Source organism: Annulohypoxylon truncatum (assembly GCF_022578515.1).
Source record: "Annulohypoxylon truncatum strain CBS 140777 unplaced genomic scaffold F4807scaffold_11, whole genome shotgun sequence".
Lineage (NCBI taxonomy): Eukaryota > Fungi > Ascomycota > Sordariomycetes > Xylariales > Hypoxylaceae > Annulohypoxylon > Annulohypoxylon truncatum.
The window spans coordinates 215,778-238,167 of NW_025953797.1; the positions used below are offsets into that span (position 1 = coordinate 215,778).

The 22,390-nt window shown below is 48.0% G+C and overlaps 7 protein-coding genes across 7 annotated transcripts; 6 read left to right on the top strand and 1 right to left on the bottom strand.

The window, feature by feature from the left end:
* The first annotated feature begins 76 nt into the window (after nt 1-76).
* F4807DRAFT_41768 (uncharacterized protein) lies at nt 77-962 on the top strand. Its single transcript, XM_047997261.1, has 2 exons — nt 77-483; nt 726-962. The coding sequence occupies exons 1-2, from the start codon at nt 212-214 to the stop codon at nt 844-846; spliced, it is 393 nt and encodes a 130-aa protein (XP_047855389.1). The 5' UTR covers nt 77-211; the 3' UTR covers nt 847-962.
* A 2,378-nt stretch (nt 963-3,340) lies between these two features.
* Nucleotides 3,341-4,422, top strand: F4807DRAFT_41762 (uncharacterized protein). The gene is made up of 2 exons (XM_047997256.1): nt 3,341-4,094; nt 4,153-4,422. Exons 1-2 carry the CDS (start codon nt 3,648-3,650, stop codon nt 4,270-4,272), a joined length of 567 nt encoding a protein of 188 aa, XP_047855390.1. The 5' UTR covers nt 3,341-3,647; the 3' UTR covers nt 4,273-4,422.
* Nucleotides 4,423-5,550: 1,128 nt separating this feature from the next.
* On the top strand, nt 5,551-8,449 carry F4807DRAFT_451101 (MFS general substrate transporter; the record flags this gene model as incomplete). The annotated part of the gene is made up of 6 exons (XM_048000207.1): nt 5,551-5,647; nt 5,729-6,038; nt 6,091-6,149; nt 6,203-6,761; nt 6,818-7,463; nt 8,426-8,449. The coding sequence occupies 6 exons, from the start codon at nt 5,551-5,553 to the stop codon at nt 8,447-8,449; spliced, it is 1,695 nt and encodes a 564-aa protein (XP_047855391.1).
* A 3,786-nt stretch (nt 8,450-12,235) lies between these two features.
* On the top strand, nt 12,236-15,371 carry F4807DRAFT_451102 (uncharacterized protein; the record flags this gene model as incomplete). The annotated part of the gene is made up of 4 exons (XM_048000208.1): nt 12,236-12,555; nt 12,624-13,478; nt 13,541-14,465; nt 14,514-15,371. 4 exons carry the CDS (start codon nt 12,236-12,238, stop codon nt 15,369-15,371), a joined length of 2,958 nt encoding a protein of 985 aa, XP_047855392.1.
* Nucleotides 15,372-16,988: 1,617 nt separating this feature from the next.
* Nucleotides 16,989-18,611, top strand: F4807DRAFT_420701 (UBC-like protein). The gene is made up of 4 exons (XM_047997509.1): nt 16,989-17,159; nt 17,226-17,320; nt 17,379-18,115; nt 18,187-18,611. The coding sequence occupies exons 1-4, from the start codon at nt 17,101-17,103 to the stop codon at nt 18,265-18,267; spliced, it is 972 nt and encodes a 323-aa protein (XP_047855393.1). The 5' UTR covers nt 16,989-17,100; the 3' UTR covers nt 18,268-18,611.
* Nucleotides 18,612-18,646: 35 nt separating this feature from the next.
* On the top strand, nt 18,647-20,862 carry F4807DRAFT_420703 (uncharacterized protein). Its single transcript, XM_047997510.1, has 3 exons — nt 18,647-19,095; nt 19,154-19,802; nt 19,856-20,862. Exons 1-3 carry the CDS (start codon nt 18,834-18,836, stop codon nt 20,796-20,798), a joined length of 1,854 nt encoding a protein of 617 aa, XP_047855394.1. The 5' UTR covers nt 18,647-18,833; the 3' UTR covers nt 20,799-20,862.
* On the bottom strand, nt 20,863-22,379 carry F4807DRAFT_420705 (Ribokinase-like protein). The gene has a single exon (XM_047997511.1). The coding sequence runs from the start codon at nt 22,022-22,024 to the stop codon at nt 21,011-21,013; it is 1,014 nt and encodes a 337-aa protein (XP_047855395.1). The 5' UTR covers nt 22,025-22,379; the 3' UTR covers nt 20,863-21,010.
* Between the last annotated feature and the right edge of the window lie 11 nt (nt 22,380-22,390).

Below are 22,390 nucleotides of genomic sequence, written 5' to 3' on the forward strand. Positions count from 1 at the left end.
CTCTGCAACTTTGAAGTCGACATCACATCATAACGAGGGTTCCGACAGGCCACCTTGTTATCTTCCGCCCTATCCCCCGTTAGTGGGCTCCAATCGGTTCCACCACCGGCGCAGTCCGTATCTCGTCAGGTCTATAGGCTCAACATCCGATTCATCGTTGGCCGATTTGGCGTTTATATTCGACCCCGTACATTTGCTGCATAGTTGCCCTATGATCTGGATTCCCGATTATCCCGCATTGCCCGCATATTCCGGACTGTCTGGATTCCTAGAAACGGTCCCTCTCTTTTTTCTTCCCTTTTTTCTCTTTTCCTTTTTTTCTCTAGTGACTTCAACTGCATTAGACAGTGCATGCGGGTTTAGGCTGTGGAGCCGAGTCGAGACCCGGCTGTCGTCAACTCTACTACCGAAGCAATGTCTCACCGCCGACAGCGAACTCCTCTTGCTATTCATACATACATACATGATACTTAGCTACCTTAGGTATATGTCCCTGTTTTTTTTCCAATAATAGACCCTGAGACATCCTGGCCAAAAGCCTATGTATGTGGTATTATGCAGACTCGGTTACACCTTCGCCAGCCTATCACGGCTAAGAAGCAAAAGGATACTACTATTATATAGAACACGGGATATCGTTCTGGCATAAAACGGTCTGGCAGCTAAAACCTAGCTCTATCAAATCACAATCACACTAGCTAAACACCAGCTAAGTTACCAAGCAGCTTGCCTAGGTTACCCCTTGTCCCACGAGGCTGCTGCTGCAAGGCGCTAAAGAAGGGGGAAAGGTGGGTAGTGGAGAAAGCTGCGGCCATTCGGGACTCTGCCTGTTCCGGAGGAGATTGAAGCAGCTTCCAGTCGAACTTAGCGAAGGCCTTCCCCGACCGAACCGCGCATGTACACTTGTTGTACTCGCAAGTGGTCAAAATTGCTCCTCCTGCCCTAATTATCTTGCCCCTGGCCTAACGACCAACTCATTTGCAAGACTTCGCGTTAAGCGCCGCCTATGCCGACAAACAATTCGAGGGCCAGCTTGCCAAGGGAGAGAGCACGGAATCGATAATGATCAGCGAAGTTTCACGGCACTCGACATCTTCTGATCCAACCAGCTGATACGTGCAAGTTTCTGATCGGGCACCGCCGCAGAATTTTATCATCAAGTCCAATGTCGAACCAAAAGGGGCGGTGAGCTATTGACGTAATGCGGTCCCCGGGACCCGACAGCCCTTTGGCCACTGGAGACAACGCAGCAGGCTCTGCCACAATACGGATGTCATGGGAAAGATAAACTGAACAGAAAGATTCCCATCCTTTCACACGCATCCAGATGACCGGAACAAGTAGGTTGTGTACGATGTTGACGTGCCTCATCAAACGTGGACCTCCGCTGCACGACATTGCATGTTCCACATGTATGCAGAATATCTAAATCTAGCCTTCCGTTATCAGTCTGATCGCGGGTGTCCACTGATTCATGCATGATTTAGCTACTCTCGATTTGTTCAGACTTAGGAACTTTTTTTTCAGCCTCCTTCTTGAATTTGATTAAAGTTATGCTGGGTCGATGATCCTAACAATACAACATCGATATCGATCTTGTTTCGGGACATATAACTAGATCATATGATCGTTTCTGCATGCGCGTCTATCCCCCCCTTTTCCAGACGAGAACAATTCCTGGAACGATAAAATCAGATCTACCTGGACCCTAAGAGAAATAGCGAAGGATAGGGGGGGAAAGAATATTATAAGGAGTTACTAGCGAAGTATATACTATAATACACTTGTGGCTTGGCGTTCAGGGCGAACAGGAATTGCACTTTTCCTAAACGGCAAGCTTCCGGTACTCAATATCAAGGCGCCAAATGGTTGGGTCGGGCTTGTCAAGCAAGGGTTATCCTTGCACATGAAACTACGCCATATGGTATCCCCGATATTGGATGATCATGATAGCCGTGCGCTTTTTAACAGGGCGAAAACCCGAATCTCTGTTATTTGTGAGCGATTGAATATCCCTGCGCAGAGCCTTGCAGAGCCTACCTACTATGCAGCAGGTACCTAGCTTGAACCCAGCTAGAGCCTAGAAATATTACAGCCCATTGCCATGTGCGCTGTCTCAACACACGAAAAGGACGCGTCCTATCTAATTTCAAAACAGGCGATCTCGCATTTATTGCGAATACCTCTCGCTAAGGCTAAAAAACCAAAACGGCTATTAGCTGGCTACCTAGTAGGCTGCTAGGTAATAGATATTCCTCGAATATTCTCGGCTTCTCCGCAGCCGCGCATGTTTCGTGCTCAGGTGGTGGCTCACCGGATCTCATCCGGTACGCCGGCTTCATACGCCGCGGAACTCTTAGACCCCTACTATCAGACAAGATGCCTAGGCTTCCCTTACCCTAAGTTCGAAAAAGGGAGGAAAGAAAAAGAAAAAGATGTCATCTTCATCTCGCTTTGTATTGCACCACTGCACCAATGTACCCCTCATCCCACCCGGAATCATAGGGACCCCCTTATATGAGCACGCACACAATATTATGAAATTTCATTTGCCACATGGTCTGACAGGGACCGGCCTAACACCGCTCTTCTAGAACGTTACGGATATGTTCCATAGCCTGCTCTAGGCTTTGGGGGAAGAAAAGAAGGAAAGAAAAAAAAAAACTTGGCTAACCCCCATCGGAAAGAAGTCAACTGTGGGGTCTTCGACGGTGAGATTGTACGAAACTTGCAAAGGCTCTTTTCGGATCGTCAAGCTACGTGTACGATGCGCTCAGCTGACAAGACAACAATCCCCACCTCTGTATTGAACGGCAATTCTATAGCTAGCCCGGAAGGTATCGGGGATCGGGAATATACATGTGACTTTTTTTTCCGTAGCTAGCTTCAAGTCGTAAACAAACTGATAGATTTGATATCGAGTACCGGTAGGATGTGGGACGGAAATCCGACCAGTTGGAAAGGGGGAGCAGCCAAGATCGAAGCCACCGCCCAAGGTGAAGAAGTTGCATATACCAGATACACCTGTACATCAATTTGATCGGCGGCAGAGCCCGGTACCAAAGTTGCTGATCTTTGATATTAGATTTCGAAGAAGAAAAAACGATTACCGCACGTACCCAGATACAAGGTTATTGCAACAAGGATAAAGCGTCGTACACTGTGTTGCATTGCCTACCTACGGTAAGAATTGCCATCGTCAGATAACGACATCGTTACCCCAAAGCAGTTTCTACTAACCAAACTCGCCTCATTCTCATCCCGAGATAGACAGCCCATATCATAAAGAGGCCGGCTCCAGCGCGGGTGAGATAGATTTTTCGGGTTCTATGACGTTTGAAGCGGTCACAAACATAATATTCTACCTACATGGCGGCATAACCTCGCTCCCCGCCGTTAAGCTGGACGGGTCACATACAATCTACAACGGTGACGGATATGCAGAGCCGACGTGATGATGTTGATTGAAGCAAAGTTTCAAAACGGGCAGCAGCACCGACGAAACGTACCAAGCGCGGCAATTCCGCTGCGCTGACTACCGTCGTGACACAGCATTGCGCATGATATGAAAGAGACGGGGACTGCATTCCGACTTCGTGGGTTGCAGCTCTGTTGCGTCCGCATGTCACACGCCCGCACATATAGAAATGAAATCTTTAAAAAATCTCGTGGCTCTCGTGGCTCTCGTGGCTGCGGGACGGGCAAAACGGGCAGACGGGTTATCGTCGGTTCCAAGAACCAAGGTCCATACATACCTACATAACCTACCTACATTAAAAAAACGAGGCTTGGCGAGCTGGGCTGAAGGCTCTCTGCACAATCTGCGTCATTCCTTGGATGGTAAACGCTTTTCTGTCAAGTCCCCCGTACCGGCCATTCGGTTCATCTCAAAATACCCCAGTTGTATGCTATTTCCGTTGTCCAATCCCACTTACTTCTGGTCACCCATTGTTGGGGGTCGTCTATTTTTTTACTCTCCGATTACCTTCTTTAGCCTCGCTCACGAACCAGCCCAGGGGAAAAATAAAATAATAATAAAAAAAGGCTGTGGGTTCCAACTTATCCTTCACCGCTGCTTGGACGCAGACTGCCAGGTGCTTAAGCAACATCACTACATTCCATCTCTCCTAAAACTAAAAAGTGTCGTGTCAGGCCCATTCGCTCAGATCCTCGGCAGGCTCCACCGTTCAGTTTTTTTTGGTGTGTGGTGAAATTGCCAATGAGGTCGACGCTCATAACCGGCCAGCTTTATTAGCTTTATTAGCTTATTAGCTTATTATTGAACGGCTTAAACCCAAGAAGGAAAGGTTCACAGCCCTTTTATTCTTTGCTTCTACAGACACCATACATAGTACCTGCTACTATGTAGCAAAGTTGGCGGATACCGGGAGCTCTGGAGCGGCTTTCTACTGCCAATGTACCTTCCCTAACCTTACCCTAACCTTACATAGTACCCTACCTACTTTTTTAACCCTTGTATGCACCTGTCAGAGAGCAATGTGCCGGAGTAGGGTAGTAAAAGGAGCTAGTAGGGATCCGTCGTGTACTTGGTACTTGTCATCAACCCTTCGATGCGTAATGTGCAAGTGCGATGTGCTATGCTGGGTATGCTGGTATTGCTGGGTAGGCAGGTATGGTTATGGATGCTTGGTGCTTCCCTCTTCCTTGTCATCCTAGTCTCAAAAAAAATATACGTTTCCCGCTACCCGCGTGGTCATTCGAGTCGGGCAGCGGGCTGCACTTCCACTTTCCTCTCTACATCATGTATGCAACTCGTAAGGCTCCTGCGCTGGAGCCAAGTCCCGACTTTTCTCATTCGCAGGTACATGTCATCGTATACCCCGTACCGCTCTCGAGCATGGGATGAGGGATCCACCGGGGGGGCAGTCCACTTCTGGGCTTCTACGAGAGCTGTTTCCACGAAGTTGGGACTCCATACCTTGTGAGACCATCGCCGCGTTACACCTGGCACCGCTGGAAGGATCATCTATTGCACTTGTACTTGCACTCGCACTTGCACTGGCACTTTGCTTTTCGCCCTAACATCTGTCACCGCTGGTTCCAATATTAAATGACTTAATATCCGTCTTCCGCCATGGATACGTCCACCAGTCGTTGCATTGTTTCTAGTCTACTTCTATCAGCTGTCTTTCCTCTCCTCCCGGCATGCCAAGCTGATTATTCACCTTTGCTTTCCTTCTGCAGCTTATCTTACACACAGCCTTTGTCGACCATAACAACTCAACCGTACCAGGTTGACAAGTCACTCCTGCTAGTCACCCTGACTCTCGCCCTTAACCCTGACCCAGACCCTGACATTACCTGATTCATAAAAGCCATCGAGGGTCCCTCTACACCCAGGCCCCAGATACCTGAAAAGTTCCTCCAACTTAAGACTTCAAGGGAATCTTCCAAGTCATTGCTTAGTCCCAAATCAGAGATCCCTGGATCGCAACTATCTAAGCCTCCGCCATCGTACTCTCTTCCCGCTTCCCGCTCCATCGGGCCTTTCATGTAGCGCGGGGCTCGGCGGAACTCACTACCACAACCATGAGGAGTATCTTATTTTCGAGGGACAACCGTCCTTCGACGAGTGAGCGTAATAGCACCGTACCGCCGTTCCCGAGACGGCAAATGCTAGTCCTAGGTATGACAAGAATAACGGCCATCCTCGTAGTTAGGTAAGGATATTTCACGGTGGAGCTCACGCTGATACGCCGCCAACTAGCAATCTGTCGAATATGCGAGCCAATTGCTTTCATGGGCATATTTCCGTACATCTACTTTATGATCGAGGACTTTCACATCACCGAAGATAAGAGTAGAATCTCATTTTACGCCGGCATGGTCACATCAGCCTTCACCTTTGCTGAATTCTCGACGGGTCTTTTATGGGGACGTCTAAGTGACAAAATTGGAAGGAAGCCGGTCTTACTCACGGGTCTCATCGGTACCGCGATTAGCGTCTTGATATTCGGTTTCGCCCCTAACCTGACAGTTGCTCTCATTGCTCGAGCCGTTGGAGGACTTCTGAACGGGTACGGCACCAATTCTGATCACTTTTGAAGCTATCTACTAACGCCAAGCCAGAAATATGGGCGTACTTCAGACAACCGTGGCCGAATTGGTGACCTCCAAGGAGCATCAGCGTGAGTTGGTCATGGCCATTGGGTGCTCCGAGCCGGATAGCTAATTTTAACAGCTCGAGCTTATACCATAATGCCCGTCGTGTGGTGCCTTGGATCGATCATCGGTCCAATGATCGGCGGCGCGCTCGCTAGGCCATGTATCAGTTATCCGAGTCTGTTCCCGCCTGGAACTATTTGGGATAGATATCCTTATCTGCTTCCCAATCTCTTCAGCGCTTTCATCGTACTCATTGGAGTTATCAACGGAATCTTATTTCTCGAGGAAACCCACGCCGAGAAGAAATTAAAGCCGGATCGCGGACTAGCGCTTGGAAATTGGATTATTTCGTGCTTACCGGTATTTCGGAATTGCGCCGAGCCGAGAGATGAGAAGTCGAAGATGGCCGAGATGGAAGCCCAGCCGCTCCTGGATCACGATGAGCAGTTGCCCGGTTATCAGACGAACGAAAACTCGCCTGAAAACTCACCACGCCTTAGGTCCGCCTCTGTTCCTTCAATTTCATGGGACTCGCTCGAACTCGAAAGTGGACGTGGAGACTTGAACCTTGGAATGTCCAAAATTTTCACTCGACCAGTAGTCCTGAACATTATCTCGTTCGGAATCTTAGCCTTGTAGGTTTCCCCGCTACTGAGCCAAGAACTCAAACCCGACTAACCTGACCTCAAAGTCACACGATGACTTTTGATCAACTATTCCCGGTATTCTTGAGCACTGCTCCGCCAGATCATCCCATGCCCGTTAAGCTACCTTTCAAGTTTGTTGATGGCTTCGGTCTCGACAGTAAAACAGTCGGTATCGTTCTAAGCGCCCAAGGAGCTTATCAGTTGGTTGTCAACATGTTCATCATCCCGCCAGTTTTGAAACACTTTGGGGCCCGCCGTCTATTCCGCTTTCTAGTTCTCGCCTACTTTTCACTCTACCTAATTACGCCATATCTGGTGCTCTTGCCCGAGAAATACCGCATGATAGGAGTTGGAATGGTGTTGGTTTGGAAATGCACATTTGCGAGCATGGCATATCCGAGCAACGCTATCTTAACCGCAGATTCAGCACCCAGCCACTTAGCCCTCGGCACCATCAACGGCGTGGCAGCATCGACAGCGAGCTTATGCCGTGCGTTCGGCCCAACGATTTCCGGGATTCTCTACGCTATTGGTTTAAAGACAGGCTACTCGGGATTGGCGTGGTGGTGCAGTGCTTTCGTAGCCATTGGTGGAGCAATCGTGGGACTCCAAATTCAAGAATTACCAAGTCGTGCCGACAAACCGACACCCGCTAGCAACACAGAAAATGGTCAACCCGAAGATACCCAGGTCGCTGAGCGAGCAGTTTCATCTGGATCATGATCATGGACTGGAATTGGAGCCAATTCTTGGCCTATTCCAAGGCTATCATTTCATTCTCGGTGGGATTCCAGGTATAACAGGGAGCTTGGAACATTTGGGTTACGACGTTTAATGACTTGTTCCTTTTCTTGGCGACCGATCTTTCTCGTCTCTCATCTCATATTTCGAACTGTCTTAGCCTGGTCGTCTACATCTCTGGTTGGGGAAAAGGATAATTTCTACTACTTACTATTTAACATAGACTGGGTTGGGCAACTAGATTTCATCTCTGTTTCCGAGGAAGGGAATTACTGCGATACCAATGTACAATGGCACCAAAACGAAAAACGGTTTTCGGGAATCACACTTGGGCTAGGAGTCACCATCTTTCTTTTTCCAAGACGAAGAAACAACATCGTGTACTAGGAAAGACAAAGTTGAATTTGGGCATGGAAAAGGGGGCGGACAGGCTCGGAAAAAGTAGCTGGAACAGTTATTGTTATACCTTGTCCGGCATCATTTTCAACACGGGGGATCAAGGCGTTATTAGCAAGATGTTTTTTGTCACTATTATTAGTATTAGTATTATCTATTTAGCGAGCACTGTTATCATTACGTTGGGTACTTCACGGATCTGTCATTTTAAGGGTCAAACGATACACGAAGGCGTTTAGGATAGATGGGTTTTGGAGAAGAGGAGTCGAACAGACGAAACCGGTCATTCAACTTAATCAAATTCAATATCTCTGGCACATATTTATACTTAAGGTTCTCGTCTGTTGTGCTTCCCCAACACATGTTCACACAACTAGGGATCTTGCCGTCTCGTATAATCGTAGCAGTTGGTACTACTGTTGTCTAGAGCGACGGTCGATCAATATTACAAGAGCATATCGTATAGATCAGCCATCAAACCATCCATATACCAAGAAGTTGTGTAGTATATGTAGACCGAATATCGTAAAAGCTCATAATGAAGCTATACGAGGACCGACGGCCACATGAATAGGCTCGGATTATGGGATAGCTATCACGCCCTATATCTCTATAGGAGCCCAACAGCTTCACTTTTACCTAGATAGGTATCATTTCAAACACCAGCCATCCGACGGAGCCTTATATGACGTAGCATCGGCAGTTAATTCGCAGGAAGTCGCATACCTAGGTGACACGATATCCAATAGCTCATCTACCTAGAGCGACTACCGCGACTAACTGGCAAGGTATGTAAGGAGATCCAGGTATATCAACCAGTTGAGCCTTGCAGGCCTTGTAAGGCTTAGACCCTCCCCCAACGTAACAACAGTTGATCGACCTCCCTGCATATTTAAGATCCATGATGCTACCTAGCGTACACACACTCAGAAGCCATACGTTACCTTCTCGCAGGCAGTGAATAGCCAGACGGATTACGTGGACATCCTTGGAGAAAGGGCCAGACCTCTTTGGCGGTCTATAAAACTGGCCTATGCGGAGAATAAATTGCGGTGAAAGTGGGATGAAAACTTGCTAGGTTGTTTATCTAGTATGTGGATTCAGGAATCACGAGGCGTTTTTATTCCTGGCTGTGGCAATTGAACCCTGTAGTCGATGAAGAATGAGTGTATAAGCGTGCAAATAGGGGAATGCTATTCAGGCCAATCTGAAGTAGGGATTTGTGAATTCGATGTCTAGACTTGGCTCCTAGGCAAGCGTGCCCGACCTAGCGGTCAACCGGAACGATATCCCGCCTCGTACTTTGGGGTCTTGATGCTCGGATATGTCCCTTACTCGACCGTGAAGCCCTAACCCTCGTTTACTAACGTAGCCTCCGGGATTTGAGAGCCTTTCGTCGTAATTTCTCCTTTCGACGCCATTGCTGAAGTTCGAAGTTAGTCGGGGGCTTCCAATTCATACCCAACCGGACTCACCTTGGCAGCGTCGTGTACGTCATGAGCAATGTTTGACCCATCAGCTTCATCCCGGAGTCGCCGTTTTGTGGCGAAATGCGAGGCATGATGTAGGTCTCGCCCCGACCAGTTGAGTTTGTCCACTTCAATAATATGAGTTAGTAAATAAATGAATAGACGCTTTCTTAGAGGGAAATCCTTGAGTTTCGGTTATGCCTTGGGAGAAACAACATCGAACTAATTCAGCTCGACTATGAAGTTCTCATTTCTTCGAGAGATGGAACTCTTGATGCCACATACTGATACGTTCGGGATCCGGATGAGACCGGCGATGAAGGACCATGAACAGCCACGTTCGAACGTCATCAGCTGTAGCATCTTCGTCCGGGACATTATCGACAAGGTCGTTCTAGGAATCTATTAGATACTGTCTCTGCTCATCGGTCAAAGCCCGTCGAATCGTGCGTTTTTGATGGGTAGAATGTCCGCATGATTGGTTGCGATTTTGGGATTGAGGAGGCCGGCGTCTACGAATTGAATTAGATGCAGAAATCATATGACATATCGGTGGGAACTGTACAATCGGAACATGAGCGCTACTATAGGTATATGGCATTACTCCGGTCCGTTATCTTCCCAAGAGTGCCGTGGTGGTTTTCGGAGAGCGTACGTATAGTTCATGAAGAGTCCTAGGCACAGATAAGATGGAGGTATGAAGTATTCTTTTGACAAGTTGAAAGGTTGAAGATCCTTGATGGCTTGATTCTCCACTTTGCAATTAAACATTTAGGATACTTTATATTTCAAAAGGCGGTCTCTGTATCCCCTTCTCTTAAATAACCGGGGATATTATATGGAAAGAACCTATAGCTAAGTTATACCAGGTTATAGGTCAGTGACTAGGTATACAGGGAAAGACCAACTATAACTCACTAGGTACTTACTATGTAGACATATGAACAAGGTTATACCTGCCTGCTACGTGTAGGTACCTAGGTTAACTGACGGAGGCAAGAAGACTGCTCGTATATGTAGGTAAGTAACCACACTCAATATATCCAATTCTCGTGATTGGAGGAAATCGAGCATCTCTAAGTAAAAATTTGGTAGTTCCCGATCATTAAAATGGAACGAAGCCGCGACGAAAAATTCGTGTCTATTACCGCAATTGAATATGGATATCAAGAGATGGGCTGATAGTCATTCCATAGTGCTACCTACACTTTCGAGAGTTCATGCCGTGAAACATATCACATAAACGGTACTCATACCCTGATGAGACCTGTTATATCCCCTAATGTGAGGAATGATGTTATATATCCGTAGATATCTGTACGTACTATGTACGTACTATGTACGTACTAAGTTAGGTACGTCAAATTTGGACTGTACCTAGTACATAGTATCTCAACTGAGACATCGCTGTCGTCAACTTCTATTAATACATCAGAGAATAAAGAAGTTCACTACCCACCTAGGTAGGTAAGAATGTCAAAGTCTACCTAGGCAAGTCGACTCATCCCGACCATGCCGAGCTTTCGTATTGAGAGCACAAATTAGCATCGGCCATAGCAATAGAAAAGAGACGTAACATCAATAATAGTTTAACTTCCAGGTACTAACATGCATAAGTCGAATGCGGGGATGGACGTGGCTTTTGACGTAGATCTCAACCTCTATTAAATGAATATCCGATACTGAGATTTAAGCTGCCGAGTGCATCAGACCCACCTTTATGTACTAAAGCTATACGCCAAGTACCCGGACAACAGCGGACGTTAGGAGCTCGGTTTAAAAAATGATTTAGCAAGTCTTTCGGGGTAATTGATTGGACGAAGGATTAACCTAGCTCGCTTCTGGAAGTTGTAACGAGGCGGGCGTGTGGAACAGAAGTGGGTTCTGTGGGGGTTTGTTACATTGTTACCTTCGATGTTGTAGAGGTCCCCTAAATAAGGGCAAGCTCGACTTGCTAATTCTCCACGGATCTCTGCATCCTAACAGTTGGAAAGTGAAATGGGATTTCGTTAGTTCGTTAGTGTCTCGGAACCTTGAATCTAGTGTATCCGCCGCAGCTAGCCCAGGCAGCGCAGGTGGCTTATCAGTAAAACCTCAAGAGATAAAAGATAACCCCCAACAATAGAACTCCAATTGCTCGAAAGTATTTGTTCAAGTTATGCGCAAATCAGCTTGCAACCGTGGAAACTGGTAGTGACGTCGTAGGCTATATCCGTGGATGTCTAAATCGCCGAATAACCCCGTCAGCTAGAGCAATCTCATCTATCTACATAATCTCCATAATCTACCTAAGTAGCAGGAGCAAAAGATCCGGTTACAGCTTACTAGAGTTGCATGCAGGAGGAGCGACCCTGTCTGTCTCCGCCGTCCCTCCCGCCGCCGAAGTCCGCGCTTTTTAGAAATTCCCATCTGCCTTTTTACAACTTTTCCATCTCAGATTTCAGCCTCCTCGAGCCTCGCAACCCTTGACGCTTACGCCTTGGTTGAAATGACAACATCCGCATCGTCATAGCTTCAATATACTGCAGTTACCACATTTGCATACCATTTACACCCTAGTCCTCTCTATACCTTGGCGCCCTTGCATTCGCGTTTTTCCATTGATTGCCTTGTTAGCTAGCTACCCATTTCACTCAGTTGAGCTCAGAAATGGAGCGGGGAATGTTTGGTCCTTTCGAGTAGCCGCCCGAATCCAGCTTACCTCAGCCGCAGAACCACCGCAGACTACTCCTGGTTGGCGCAACCCAACACCAACCATTTGTGCCTCTTGTGGGTAGTCGTGCGTAGTCGGTCGGTATTCAGGCAGCTTCCGCGACTGGCAATTTTTTCTTACAGATGGACCTGGACCTCGGCGCCATGCCACCGCGCTCACCGCCGTCTCCGGACCCGCATCCTTCGAAACGCCAACGTGCTTCCTCTCCGGATAAGGATTCGCCTTCGTCAACCGGGAATGGAGGCCCTGCCTCTCCCACTACCGAACACTCGTCGCATGATGGCGCCGGTCATGGCTCCAAAATCGGCCAGTCTAGCAGCTTCCGCAATGTCAGCGCTTGTAACCGCTGTCGGTTGCGCAAGAATAGATGTGACCAGAAGCTACCCAGTTGTGCCAGCTGTGAGAAGGCTAGGGTAGCCTGCGTTGGCTACGACCCTATAACTAAAAGAGAGATACCGCGCAGGTCAGTTTGCCATCAAGTATACCCAATATCGTTGATCTACGTAGTCGCGTGGCTGATACATACCTTAGTTATGTTTACTATCTGGAAACCCGTGTCGACCAATTGGAAGCCCTGCTTCGTCGCAACAACATCCAATTCCCGCCTGCTGATAACCTTGAATATTGTTCGCGCCCTGGGGCTGATGGAGGGCTTGGAAGGTCAACCACAGATGGCGCGCCCTCGACCGCTACTGGAATCGCGGAAACTTCAGGTGGCACAAAAACACAAAAGAACAGTGACGAGATGGAGAAGCCGGCTAAGATAGCGAGACATGGTGGCGGACAGAGACATCTCGGATCTGCTAACGGAATATCATTTGCGCGCGTGGTATTCGCTGCTGTCCAGTCTTCTGTCGGGGACCAGAAGTCGAGCTCTGATAAGACCGGTATCCGGCCGTATAGACCAATTGCCGGGAACGGAGCCGCAGCCGTCTCAAGCACGTCAATGCGTGATTCATTCTTCGGCCTCCATACGCGACCCACTATCAGACCGGCCGAATTTCCTCCTAAGGACCTGGCCATCAAATTGGTAGAATTGTATTTCGAACACGCCAATCCTCAAATACCTGTCCTCCATCGAGATGACTTCATGCAGATGTTCGATCGTGCGTATGCGGATGAAGGTAGGGTACGAGGCCCAAAAGAACTTTATGTGTTAAATATGGTATATGCAATCGGAGGTGGTATTATTATGGACGCACAGACGACTTCTGCCAAAGCCGGTGGCGAGGAGAGAAAGCAGGCTCAACCCGAGGAGTATCACGCTAGTGCCGTCGTTCATCTGGAAGCCTGCCTGAGCAACAGTGGCGGGGGATTAGAGGAGCTCCAGGCCGTGTTACTCCTAGCAAATTTTGCTCTACTTCGCCCAGTCCCACCGGGGCTATGGTACGTGTCAACGTCTCCACGAGCTCCTGTATCAAGTTACCAAACATTAACGTCAAAACCAGGTATATTGTCGGCGTTGCCGTGAGATTGGCAGTCGACTTGGGCCTTCACTATGAAGACGGGAAGGATGTCGAGTTTGATCTTACGGCTAAGTCTAAAGTTGACGAGACAGGTGACAAACGAGAAGCTTACTTACGTGAAAGAGGGAGGCGGGAGTTTACTCGCGACCTTAGACGACGACTTTGGTGGTGCACTTATTCGTTTGATCGGCTTGTTAGCACTTGTGTTGGACGACCGTTTGGCGTGTCAGATCAAGTAATCACGACTGAATTTCCCTCCATGTTAGACGACCGTTATATCACCCATGCCGGCTTTATGGGTCGCCCAGCCGAGGGCGAGCCCACGTATAAGATTGTAGCCAAGCATTACTTTCGACTGCGGCTGCTACAATCTGAGATTTTGCAAGTTTTGCAGTATCAACAAACGCAGATGGCTAGGTTCAATGGACAGAATACTAGGAACGAGTATATGCATACTCAGCTTCCATCACCTTTCTTGCAAAAATTTGATTCCTTTAGGAACTGGCGGAGAAATATCGACCAACGACTATACGAGTGGAAGAACTCAGCGCCAACGAAGCAGGACTCGGGAGTCGCATTTTCACCTGAATTCCTGGAGCTGAACTATTGGCAGGCTATTATTATGCTCTATCGACAAAGCTTAAGCGTACCGGCCATGTTTGAAGGCGAATATAATACTTCGAAAGAAGTTAATAGCCCGTCTATTTACGCCGCCGAGTCTCGAGAAGACGAAGAGAGGGTATATGTCAAAGTTGCTGAAGCTGGTCAGAAGATTTTACGTCTATACAGGCAATTGCATCTAGTTGGCCTCGTCAACTACACATATTTAGCCACACACCATCTTTTCATGGCAGGAATATCCTACCTTTATGCGATTTGGCATTCTCACGTAGTTCGGAGTCGACTGGTAAGTTTTTATCCATAGATTTGAACTGTGTGGTTAATACGGCTACAGACAATGGACGAAGTCGATTTCACGATCCTAGCAGCTACTTCGGTTTTCACGGACCTCATTGAGAAGTGTCCACCAGCAGAAGCCTGCCGTGATGCTTTCGATCGAACAGCGAAAGCAACTATTAAGATGGCGAATTCTACAGGCGGGTTTGGACAAGTGTTACACCGAAACAAACGTTCTTCAAGAAACAATGAAAGGGGCGATTATATCAATGCTAGAGATGCGACGGCCAACAGACATAAGGCTCATCACTCTGGGTCTCGGACTGTGTCGTCGTATACTACTCCGGGGCAGGAAAGTTACAATTCAATGGAGACCCCGTCGCAGATGGGTTCTATACAAGGAGGGGCGCAATCCGGCGGTTTCCGCCTTTCTATGCCTAACGTTAAGACAGAACAAGATGGGTACTCGATGCTACGCTCTATGCCACAGTCGAACCTTAGCGCTGGTAGCATATCTGATGCAGCATCGCTTCCGGATAACTCAGCCATAGATCCCGTTCTCCTTCCTTCTCCGGGGGCACACACCAACTCTCCTGTATCTGTCAATAGTATGACGCCACAATCCAACCAGGGGCAACAGTATTCCCAAAATACCGGAAACTCGAATTACAATCTGATCAGGTCACCGGCGAGCAATTTCACACCTAGTGGGATAAACTATTCGGATTTACAGGGCATGGACTTCCTGCAGGGTATTCAGGAACAACCGAACGGCGATGGTATTATTAACAATGACCTTCAGATGGACATGGGTTTCGGTTTAGGTTGGGAGGGGATGCATCACGATTTTAGCGACGGACAGCAAGTCGACCTTTTTGACGGATTCTTCTTTGGAGGACAGCAAGGTGGCGGATAATGGGAACGAAAAAGAAAAACGCAAACCAAAACAGAGCATCAGACTCGGGTTTGATCTACGACGAATTTGAGAGTATAGGGTGTTATCTAGGACGATTATTCCTACCCACTATCTCAGATTTATATTTAAACGAGGCCATGAGGAATGGACTAATATCTGTTTCCTAGGCGAGACCCCAAGTTGCGGGATGCGCGAGGCAGTTATTTTTGTTCTTTTATCTATGGTTTATCAAGAGCTTGATTTTGTATGATAAAGTTCAAATACCCCTATTTTGATGATGAATTACGTCGACCTATGTATGTACGGAGAAGACAAAAGTCGGGGAGGGGAAGAGAAAAAGAGGCTCTTAGTAGAAGGGAGGGCATAGGTTCTTGAGCCGACGACGAAGGGGGTTTTTCATTCTTGCAGCCCTATTGAGATGGACCGGTTCCGAGGCTTTGGGATACTTTTGAATACACTCCTTTGCCTTTTTTGCCTTGTCGAATGATTGGTTTCTAGAGTAACAGATATCCAGTTTAGTCGCCTACCTATTATTTGCTATTACGAAGTTGTTACAGTTGTTTTTAGGTCATCTTTATGGGCTATAGGACTACTTCCTATTCCCTAGGTATCGCCCGAGCCTGTGTCTAGAAATTTCCTCTCTAAACATGGGAGTTAGGTCTACTACTAACTAGATATTGTTATACATCTTATCGGGCCTATAGTCACTGAACTGTTAGACGTGTGGGACGCATATCCTCCTTCACCGGATATACGATGCTTTATAATCCCTTTAGGTAAGATGGATAAAGGTTTAAGATACACGAATACCGACTTTAAAGGCCCAAAATCACACTGCTTTGACTCCTTGCTCCAGAAGCCTCTTTTCAATCCATATCACATGTTAACCTTTTCTATCAGAGTAAGCGAAGTCAGATGGCGGTTGCTATACGAGTCTACCTAGTTTAAGTTTGTTTCAGTGTTGAGTGTTGTGATAATCATTGATTTCTTTGTAATAGCAATAAATAGAAGCATGTTGTACCAATTACAAGATGGATTGATGGTAACAGAAATAACTAACACATCTCGAATACAAAATGAATGTATGTCTTATATTTGATGGCTACCTACATCTTCCTAAATATTTTCCGATTTGCCGAGCTCAAGAAATTCCAAGAGTTATTGTCGCTTTCCTTGTTGCTTAACCTGAGGATGGTCAATTTAAGAACCTGAAGCCTTTAAAGCCTGAAGTTGAGCTGGCTAATAGGCAGTATCAGTGTTATAAACTTTCTAGTATCTGTATTGATTTTAACTATGTATAGTCAAAAGTAAGTCTACATTTTCGAAGAAGCTTTATAAGATGAACATAGTTGGGTGTGGAATTGACATGCTCATTCTAATGCCTTATTGTTCTGTGAGTGTAAACTGGATGTCAAGATGAACTCACAGCAAACTACAGCTTCGATGTTAAGAGTGACTATCTACCCCACCGTCCCACCGTCCTTATCTCGGTAGGTGGGGCATTGACTGGGTCAACCTTGGGAGTAGTAGTACGTAAAGGAAGTTGCCGTGAATGTGCATCTTATCGATAAAAGCTAATGGCATTCTCATTGAACCAATTGCCAATTGCCCTGGTGATAACCTTGGAACGCATGAAATGACTAGGGACCCAATGTCTCAACTACCGTTGGCTACACTTCTACTTTAAGAAACTCCCCTTTCCTTTTTCCATTTTGTACGAGGAGGCAAGATGGCCTCCAAATTGAGTTCGCTACCAGCGTTGAGAAGACAACATCTTTTGGTTGAGTTGTGCGTGCTACGGTGTAGAACTACTGTCTCTACCTATCTACAGCGATAGCTAACTTGTACTTGAAGCGCAGGACTTAAGCAGGCTTGTCCTGAAGGCGTTTTTGTAAGCCTTACACCCGGCGATCCTAGTCTTTGGTCCGGAGTATTGTTCGTTCGGGATGGTGAGAGCTCGGGTGCCTGCATAGTTGCGCTCAAGGATGTTCTAATTGATTGGTGAAGGTCCTTATGCTCCCGCCGTACTGCGATTCCAGATCTCATTTCCCGATTCGTACCCAAGGCTACCACCATTAGTCACCTTCTCGACCGACATGTTCCACCCCCTAATTACTCCTCTAAGCACGTATATGTACTCGACCGACGTCCAAGACAACGGCACAGTGAGCGCCACCGATGCCGAACGCTTACCACCCGGAGGATTTAGCTTGAGGCATGGATTTCCCGGCTGGTTTAGGCGGTCAAGCCGGGGCCAAATTGTCGGTAGTGGTAGACCATCGAGCGGGCCACAAGATGGTATACAAACGCCTCACCGACCCCCTCCTCCGTCGATGAGCAGTGCGGGTACTCCCGGCTCGAAAGGGTCCGCCGTCGGGGCGTCACCCGGATTCGCAGAAACCAAGAGAAATGATATATCTACATACGAGGTCCTGCGGTACATACGTAGCACCTTTAATGACGAGGACGTCTTGGACTCTATCCCCATTGAGGCCGCTGGAAATCCCGGTGCCTGGCATGCTTGGCGGCAACATCGCATCGACAATGGGAAAGTGTTTTCTGGAGCTTCCGGCGATGCTGATGCGATAGACGCCAGCCCCGAAGTGAAGAAGACCCCCGATCCGGCAAGAAAGCCGGGTGAGTGGAACTGGGAAGGTGTATGGGAGGAGAGAGTTAAGAAGGCCGTGTCTGCTAGTTTATCCGAGCCTGTTTTGTTTGGTGGAGTAGGTGCAGCCGATGATGTGGTAAGTTTGGGTCTATACCATCTGAAGCTCAGGTTAAACAAGCAGGTACACGCCAACTAACTTTGACACAGATCCGCTTTCTAAGTATGGAGGACAATGACGTGGATGCTGTCAAGGATAACCTTCTACGAACCCTAGACAACGAATCTTGATTGAGCCTTCCCACATATAGGAGGTATACATATATATCTGGTGGAAAGGGAGGAAAGTGCATCTTTTTATGCGCTCACGAAAAGAAGTTTAAGAAGTTTTCTAATCATGGATTTTTGATACCCATACTATATACAATTCAATCTTACTCCTAACCACACTCAACTACTTTTGATAATACAGCTTCAAGACACGAGTTATCTTGTTTTATCTGCATTCTTCCGTTCAATGCTTTTCACTTGATTTCCACTTCCATACCCGCCTTATTCTCGGAATCGACTTTGAGCATCGGATATGACCGAACAACCTCTACATCCCGGTATTATCTGCGCCATTGCTTTTATTCCTACTGCTTTAGTTGTGATTGTCGCTGGGACAATTCTGAAAGGGTTTGATCTTCTTCCGAATCTCTGCGCTTGTACGAAATTACGACGCCGGAAACTACAACAGACTCAGGTCAGTCTCATAGATCCTGCAGGAGGTAGCTTCACAACAATCGAGAGCACTTTTATCGGCCAAGTTAGGAACGAGTCGAGTGTAACCCTTACTCCTCCACCACCTGTTCACCATGCGAGAACGCCAATCGTCAAGCACGGATATCCCTTCGCCGTTGCGCGTAATCAAGAAGGGAAAGTCAATGCAGGTACTCAGGAGTCCAAGGATATTCAGCAACGAAAGTGTTGAAAGTGGCCCTGACCAGCCATTGACGGTCGTGAAGAACCGGAAATCACAGAGAAGAGCAAATATAAAGAAGAGTCAGAGTAGTGTTGGTACCTCGGTTTCTGGTCATGGCTTCAAGGAACAATCACGAAACGTTACTAGAAATTCAGGTGAATTACTCAGGTTCTAATTAGGGGTTCCTAACTTCCATTGACCAAAGACTCACAGTCTCGAGCGATACTTGGGATCCTGTGACCCCTAAACCCAGAAAGCTTCCAGTATGTCGCCGCTCATCGAGCTTACAGATTGGGCGTTCGCTTTCCCCTACATTTCTCACGAAGCTACGTTCGTTATCTACTCGTATGGGAACTTCAAAGCCCACTCATCGCAGTGACTCGCGAGTTTTAAGTGGTTCTTCAGACGACTCGGTATTTAAATTGTCCAGTGAGCCTATGACAATCGCCTCATGGGAACAATCGTCAAATTCCGGATATATAGAACCACCTTCCTTTGACGAGTTCCCGACGCACCGTTTCAGTAGCGGTAACACTTTAGTAGATGTCCGGACACCGGATCTCGCCCCTGATCCATACATGCTTATTCCGCATGTTTCAATCACACCTGAATTGAAAACCCTAGATGATGGGCAGTCGAGCATTTGGACCGCTGTTGAGATCTCTGGTCAATTATTTCATCCCCGTGTTAGCAACCCAACTTACGATTCCGCATATTCTACCGCCGGTCAAGCCCCTTTTCTACCTACTCACCGTAGTGATACCGGATTGTCGAGGTATGGATATCTATATAACATAAAGGTAGATATTCTACCGGCGACCGAAGGCAGTGTTATAGACCTTATAGGTGATACTGTAATAAGGTATGTTACTTTATCATACTAAAAGGTTTATGCTTATGATAGTACTTATGTAGGACAATTAGTCCTGGTTCTAGCCACCTTATACTAGCTTGCATTGAGCCAGGAACTTCAAAATCACAAAAGCCTGGAACATCCCAGTGTGATCCGGACAATCTCATCGCTGACCTTGAACTTGAATTGGGGGATATCCAAACAAAATACATCCATATCCGAGTTAACTATTGTCACTCAGGTTTCCCGGCGTTCAGAAACACTCTCATTGAAGATGGGATTGCCAATTACCAGACTCGACTAGAGACGACGGCTACGGGGACTATAAAGCGATATAACCCATGTTCTGCGTGGTCTCCCAGACAGACCCGCATGTCTAACCCCTTGTTTGCTATAATTGCCTCCCATTGGGGTCCGGCTCGGGCTAGCGAAGTCATGCACAGAATCGTGTCAAGTCGGGTTCATCCCTGTAGGATACCAAAATGGGCAGGCGCAGGTGTCTCCCAGATTGACGGAAATGATGACACTATCAAATTGCCCGATCGAACAGGAAGAGCTCCTCCTATACCCCAACGGCAGGCTAGTCTCAGGCAGTTGCCCCCGGAGAAAATCTCGGACCCGGCCAGGAAAATCTGGACGGAACTACGCAGGACGTCTTCAGGTAACCGCCCAGCTTTTCATGTGAGCAAAGCCAACCGACTTCCTGCCGCTACGACGTTCGTCGATGCACCAAATCCCGGCCCAACCTCTCGGCCGGGATCAACGCGGCCAGAGTCCAAGTCGGAGGTCCAACGGCAACGGGAGCTGATACGGGAGACAGCGGTGCGTAATAGGAGGTCTATAGGTGCAGATAGTTTGAAGAGTTTAGTGCCATCGGTCGCCGGATCAACGCCAGAAGGTAAAGAGAACAGCGTTTCTAGTTCTTCAAGCCCATCTGGGGGTTGGGGATTGCATCTTGATGGACGAAAGCGAGAAGGACGTTGGAGTTTGGGGAGTTGGTGGTAATAGGTCAGGTAAAATGGCTAAGTGAAGTGAAACTAGATTCATAAAATCCGGTTTAGACAGCAGGAGTAATGGCAGAACTTTTCTTAAGATAATCTAACAAGGGTATTCGATGGGCTTCGCTTCTATAGTAACCGAAGTCCCTCTTGTTTTCCCTACTCCTGTTTATTTAGCTCTTGATCCCAATATCCAATAACCCATCAACATATAATTTATTATAACTCATCCCGCCAAGGTATCGAGTCTTGCGCTCCCAACCTCTCTACCGTCTTCGCCGCCGCGCGATTCGCCTTCTTCACCGCTTCTTCTATGTTGAAATTCCCAGAAACGACATCTAACGCGTACATGCCTACAAACGTGTCCCCCGCCGCCGTGGTATCAACTACCTTGGCCTTCTCGGCCGGGACGAGCCCCTTAGCGCCCGAAGCGCTCATGTAGAACACGCCACGGCCCCCGAGCGTGATAATCACGTTCTGCACGCCTCGCCCAAGGAACGTCTTCCCGACGGCCTCGAGACCGGGAGACGCGTCCAGGTCGGCTTCGGAGACCCCGCCTAGGATGGCGGCCTCGGTCTCGTTGACGACGAGGTGCGCCAAACCCTCGTACGCGGAAGCGGGCAGCTCCTGCGCGGGCGCCGGGTTCAGGAGTACCGGGACGGAAGCCTCGCGCGCGGAGCGCAGGGAGGCTAGGACGGTGGGCAGCGGGATCTCTAGCTGCATGATTAGAAGGGAGGGCAGGGGCGCGCCTAGGGAGGCGCGGGAGCTGAATTGCGTGGCCTCGAGCGAGTGGTTGGCTTCCGGCGAGAGCACGATCCGGTTCTGTCCCGTCGGCTCGTCGACGAGGATTATGGCCAACCCGGTCTTGGTGCCGGATGGGGCGAGAACGCCGGATACGTCGACGCCGTGTGAGGAGAGATTGCTGAGGAGTTGCGTGCCGTAGGTGTCCTGGCCTACGGCGCCGATCATGCGGATCTGGGCTGTGGATGTTGGGTCCGTGGTGGCGGCGGAGGAAGGGGTGGAGGATGAAGAAGTGGTTGTGGTGGTGGAGGGTGGTTGCGAGCGGGATAGCTTGGCGCAGGCTACGGCTTGGTTGGCACCTTTGCCGCCGGGGGATACGTTGAAGCGCGTCGATGTTAAGGTTTCTCCCGGGAGTGGGTGGTGCGGGACGTAGGAGACTAGGTCCATGTTCAGGGAGCCGAGGACGGTGATAAGTGGTTTGGTGGTCGCCATGGTTTGGGTACTGCCTGTACGGGCGGAGAATGTGACTGTGTTTACGAAGACGAGAAGGTCACTGCCCTTATGCTTCTATCTATCCCTATGGTAGTCTGTTTGGTATAGTACAACTGCCCCTGAAATAATGATATATCTCAAAATAGTTGGACGGAGGACGGATGTTCCTTCAGCTCGGCAATCGAATCGACCGCTAAACGTCAGAATAGCGGAGCCGGTCGGGCCCCACAGCAGTTAGTAGGGTGCCGGGGTCTAGTCTTATTCAGAAATATCTAAATTTCTTAGACTAATATCACTCTAATTCTAATATTCCTATAAGCGAAGAGTATATGACTATTTAAACTTAAGTTTCAAGAGTTATCTGAG

What these genes read in the sequence shown, in the direction of transcription:
- F4807DRAFT_420705 (XM_047997511.1), bottom strand. Translation starts at nt 22,024, where the DNA reads ATGGCGACCACCAAACCACTTATCACCGTCCTCGGCTCCCTGAACATG.
- F4807DRAFT_41762 (XM_047997256.1), top strand. Translation starts at nt 3,648, where the DNA reads ATGAAATCTTTAAAAAATCTCGTGGCTCTCGTGGCTCTCGTGGCTGCG. An exon ending in GCTTGGACGCAGACTGCCAG is followed by an intron (nt 4,095 to 4,152) that starts GTGCTTAAGCAA and finishes GTGTCGTGTCAG; the next exon opens with GCCCATTCGCTCAGATCCTC.
- F4807DRAFT_420701 (XM_047997509.1), top strand. Translation starts at nt 17,101, where the DNA reads ATGGCCTCCAAATTGAGTTCGCTACCAGCGTTGAGAAGACAACATCTT. An exon ending in AGTATTGTTCGTTCGGGATG is followed by an intron (nt 17,321 to 17,378) that starts GTGAGAGCTCGG and finishes TGATTGGTGAAG; the next exon opens with GTCCTTATGCTCCCGCCGTA. An exon ending in TAGGTGCAGCCGATGATGTG is followed by an intron (nt 18,116 to 18,186) that starts GTAAGTTTGGGT and finishes ACTTTGACACAG; the next exon opens with ATCCGCTTTCTAAGTATGGA.
- F4807DRAFT_41768 (XM_047997261.1), top strand. Translation starts at nt 212, where the DNA reads ATGATCTGGATTCCCGATTATCCCGCATTGCCCGCATATTCCGGACTG. An exon ending in ATGATACTTAGCTACCTTAG is followed by an intron (nt 484 to 725) that starts GTATATGTCCCT and finishes GTTACCAAGCAG; the next exon opens with CTTGCCTAGGTTACCCCTTG.
- F4807DRAFT_420703 (XM_047997510.1), top strand. Translation starts at nt 18,834, where the DNA reads ATGCGAGAACGCCAATCGTCAAGCACGGATATCCCTTCGCCGTTGCGC. An exon ending in AAACGTTACTAGAAATTCAG is followed by an intron (nt 19,096 to 19,153) that starts GTGAATTACTCA and finishes AAAGACTCACAG; the next exon opens with TCTCGAGCGATACTTGGGAT. An exon ending in ATAGGTGATACTGTAATAAG is followed by an intron (nt 19,803 to 19,855) that starts GTATGTTACTTT and finishes GTACTTATGTAG; the next exon opens with GACAATTAGTCCTGGTTCTA.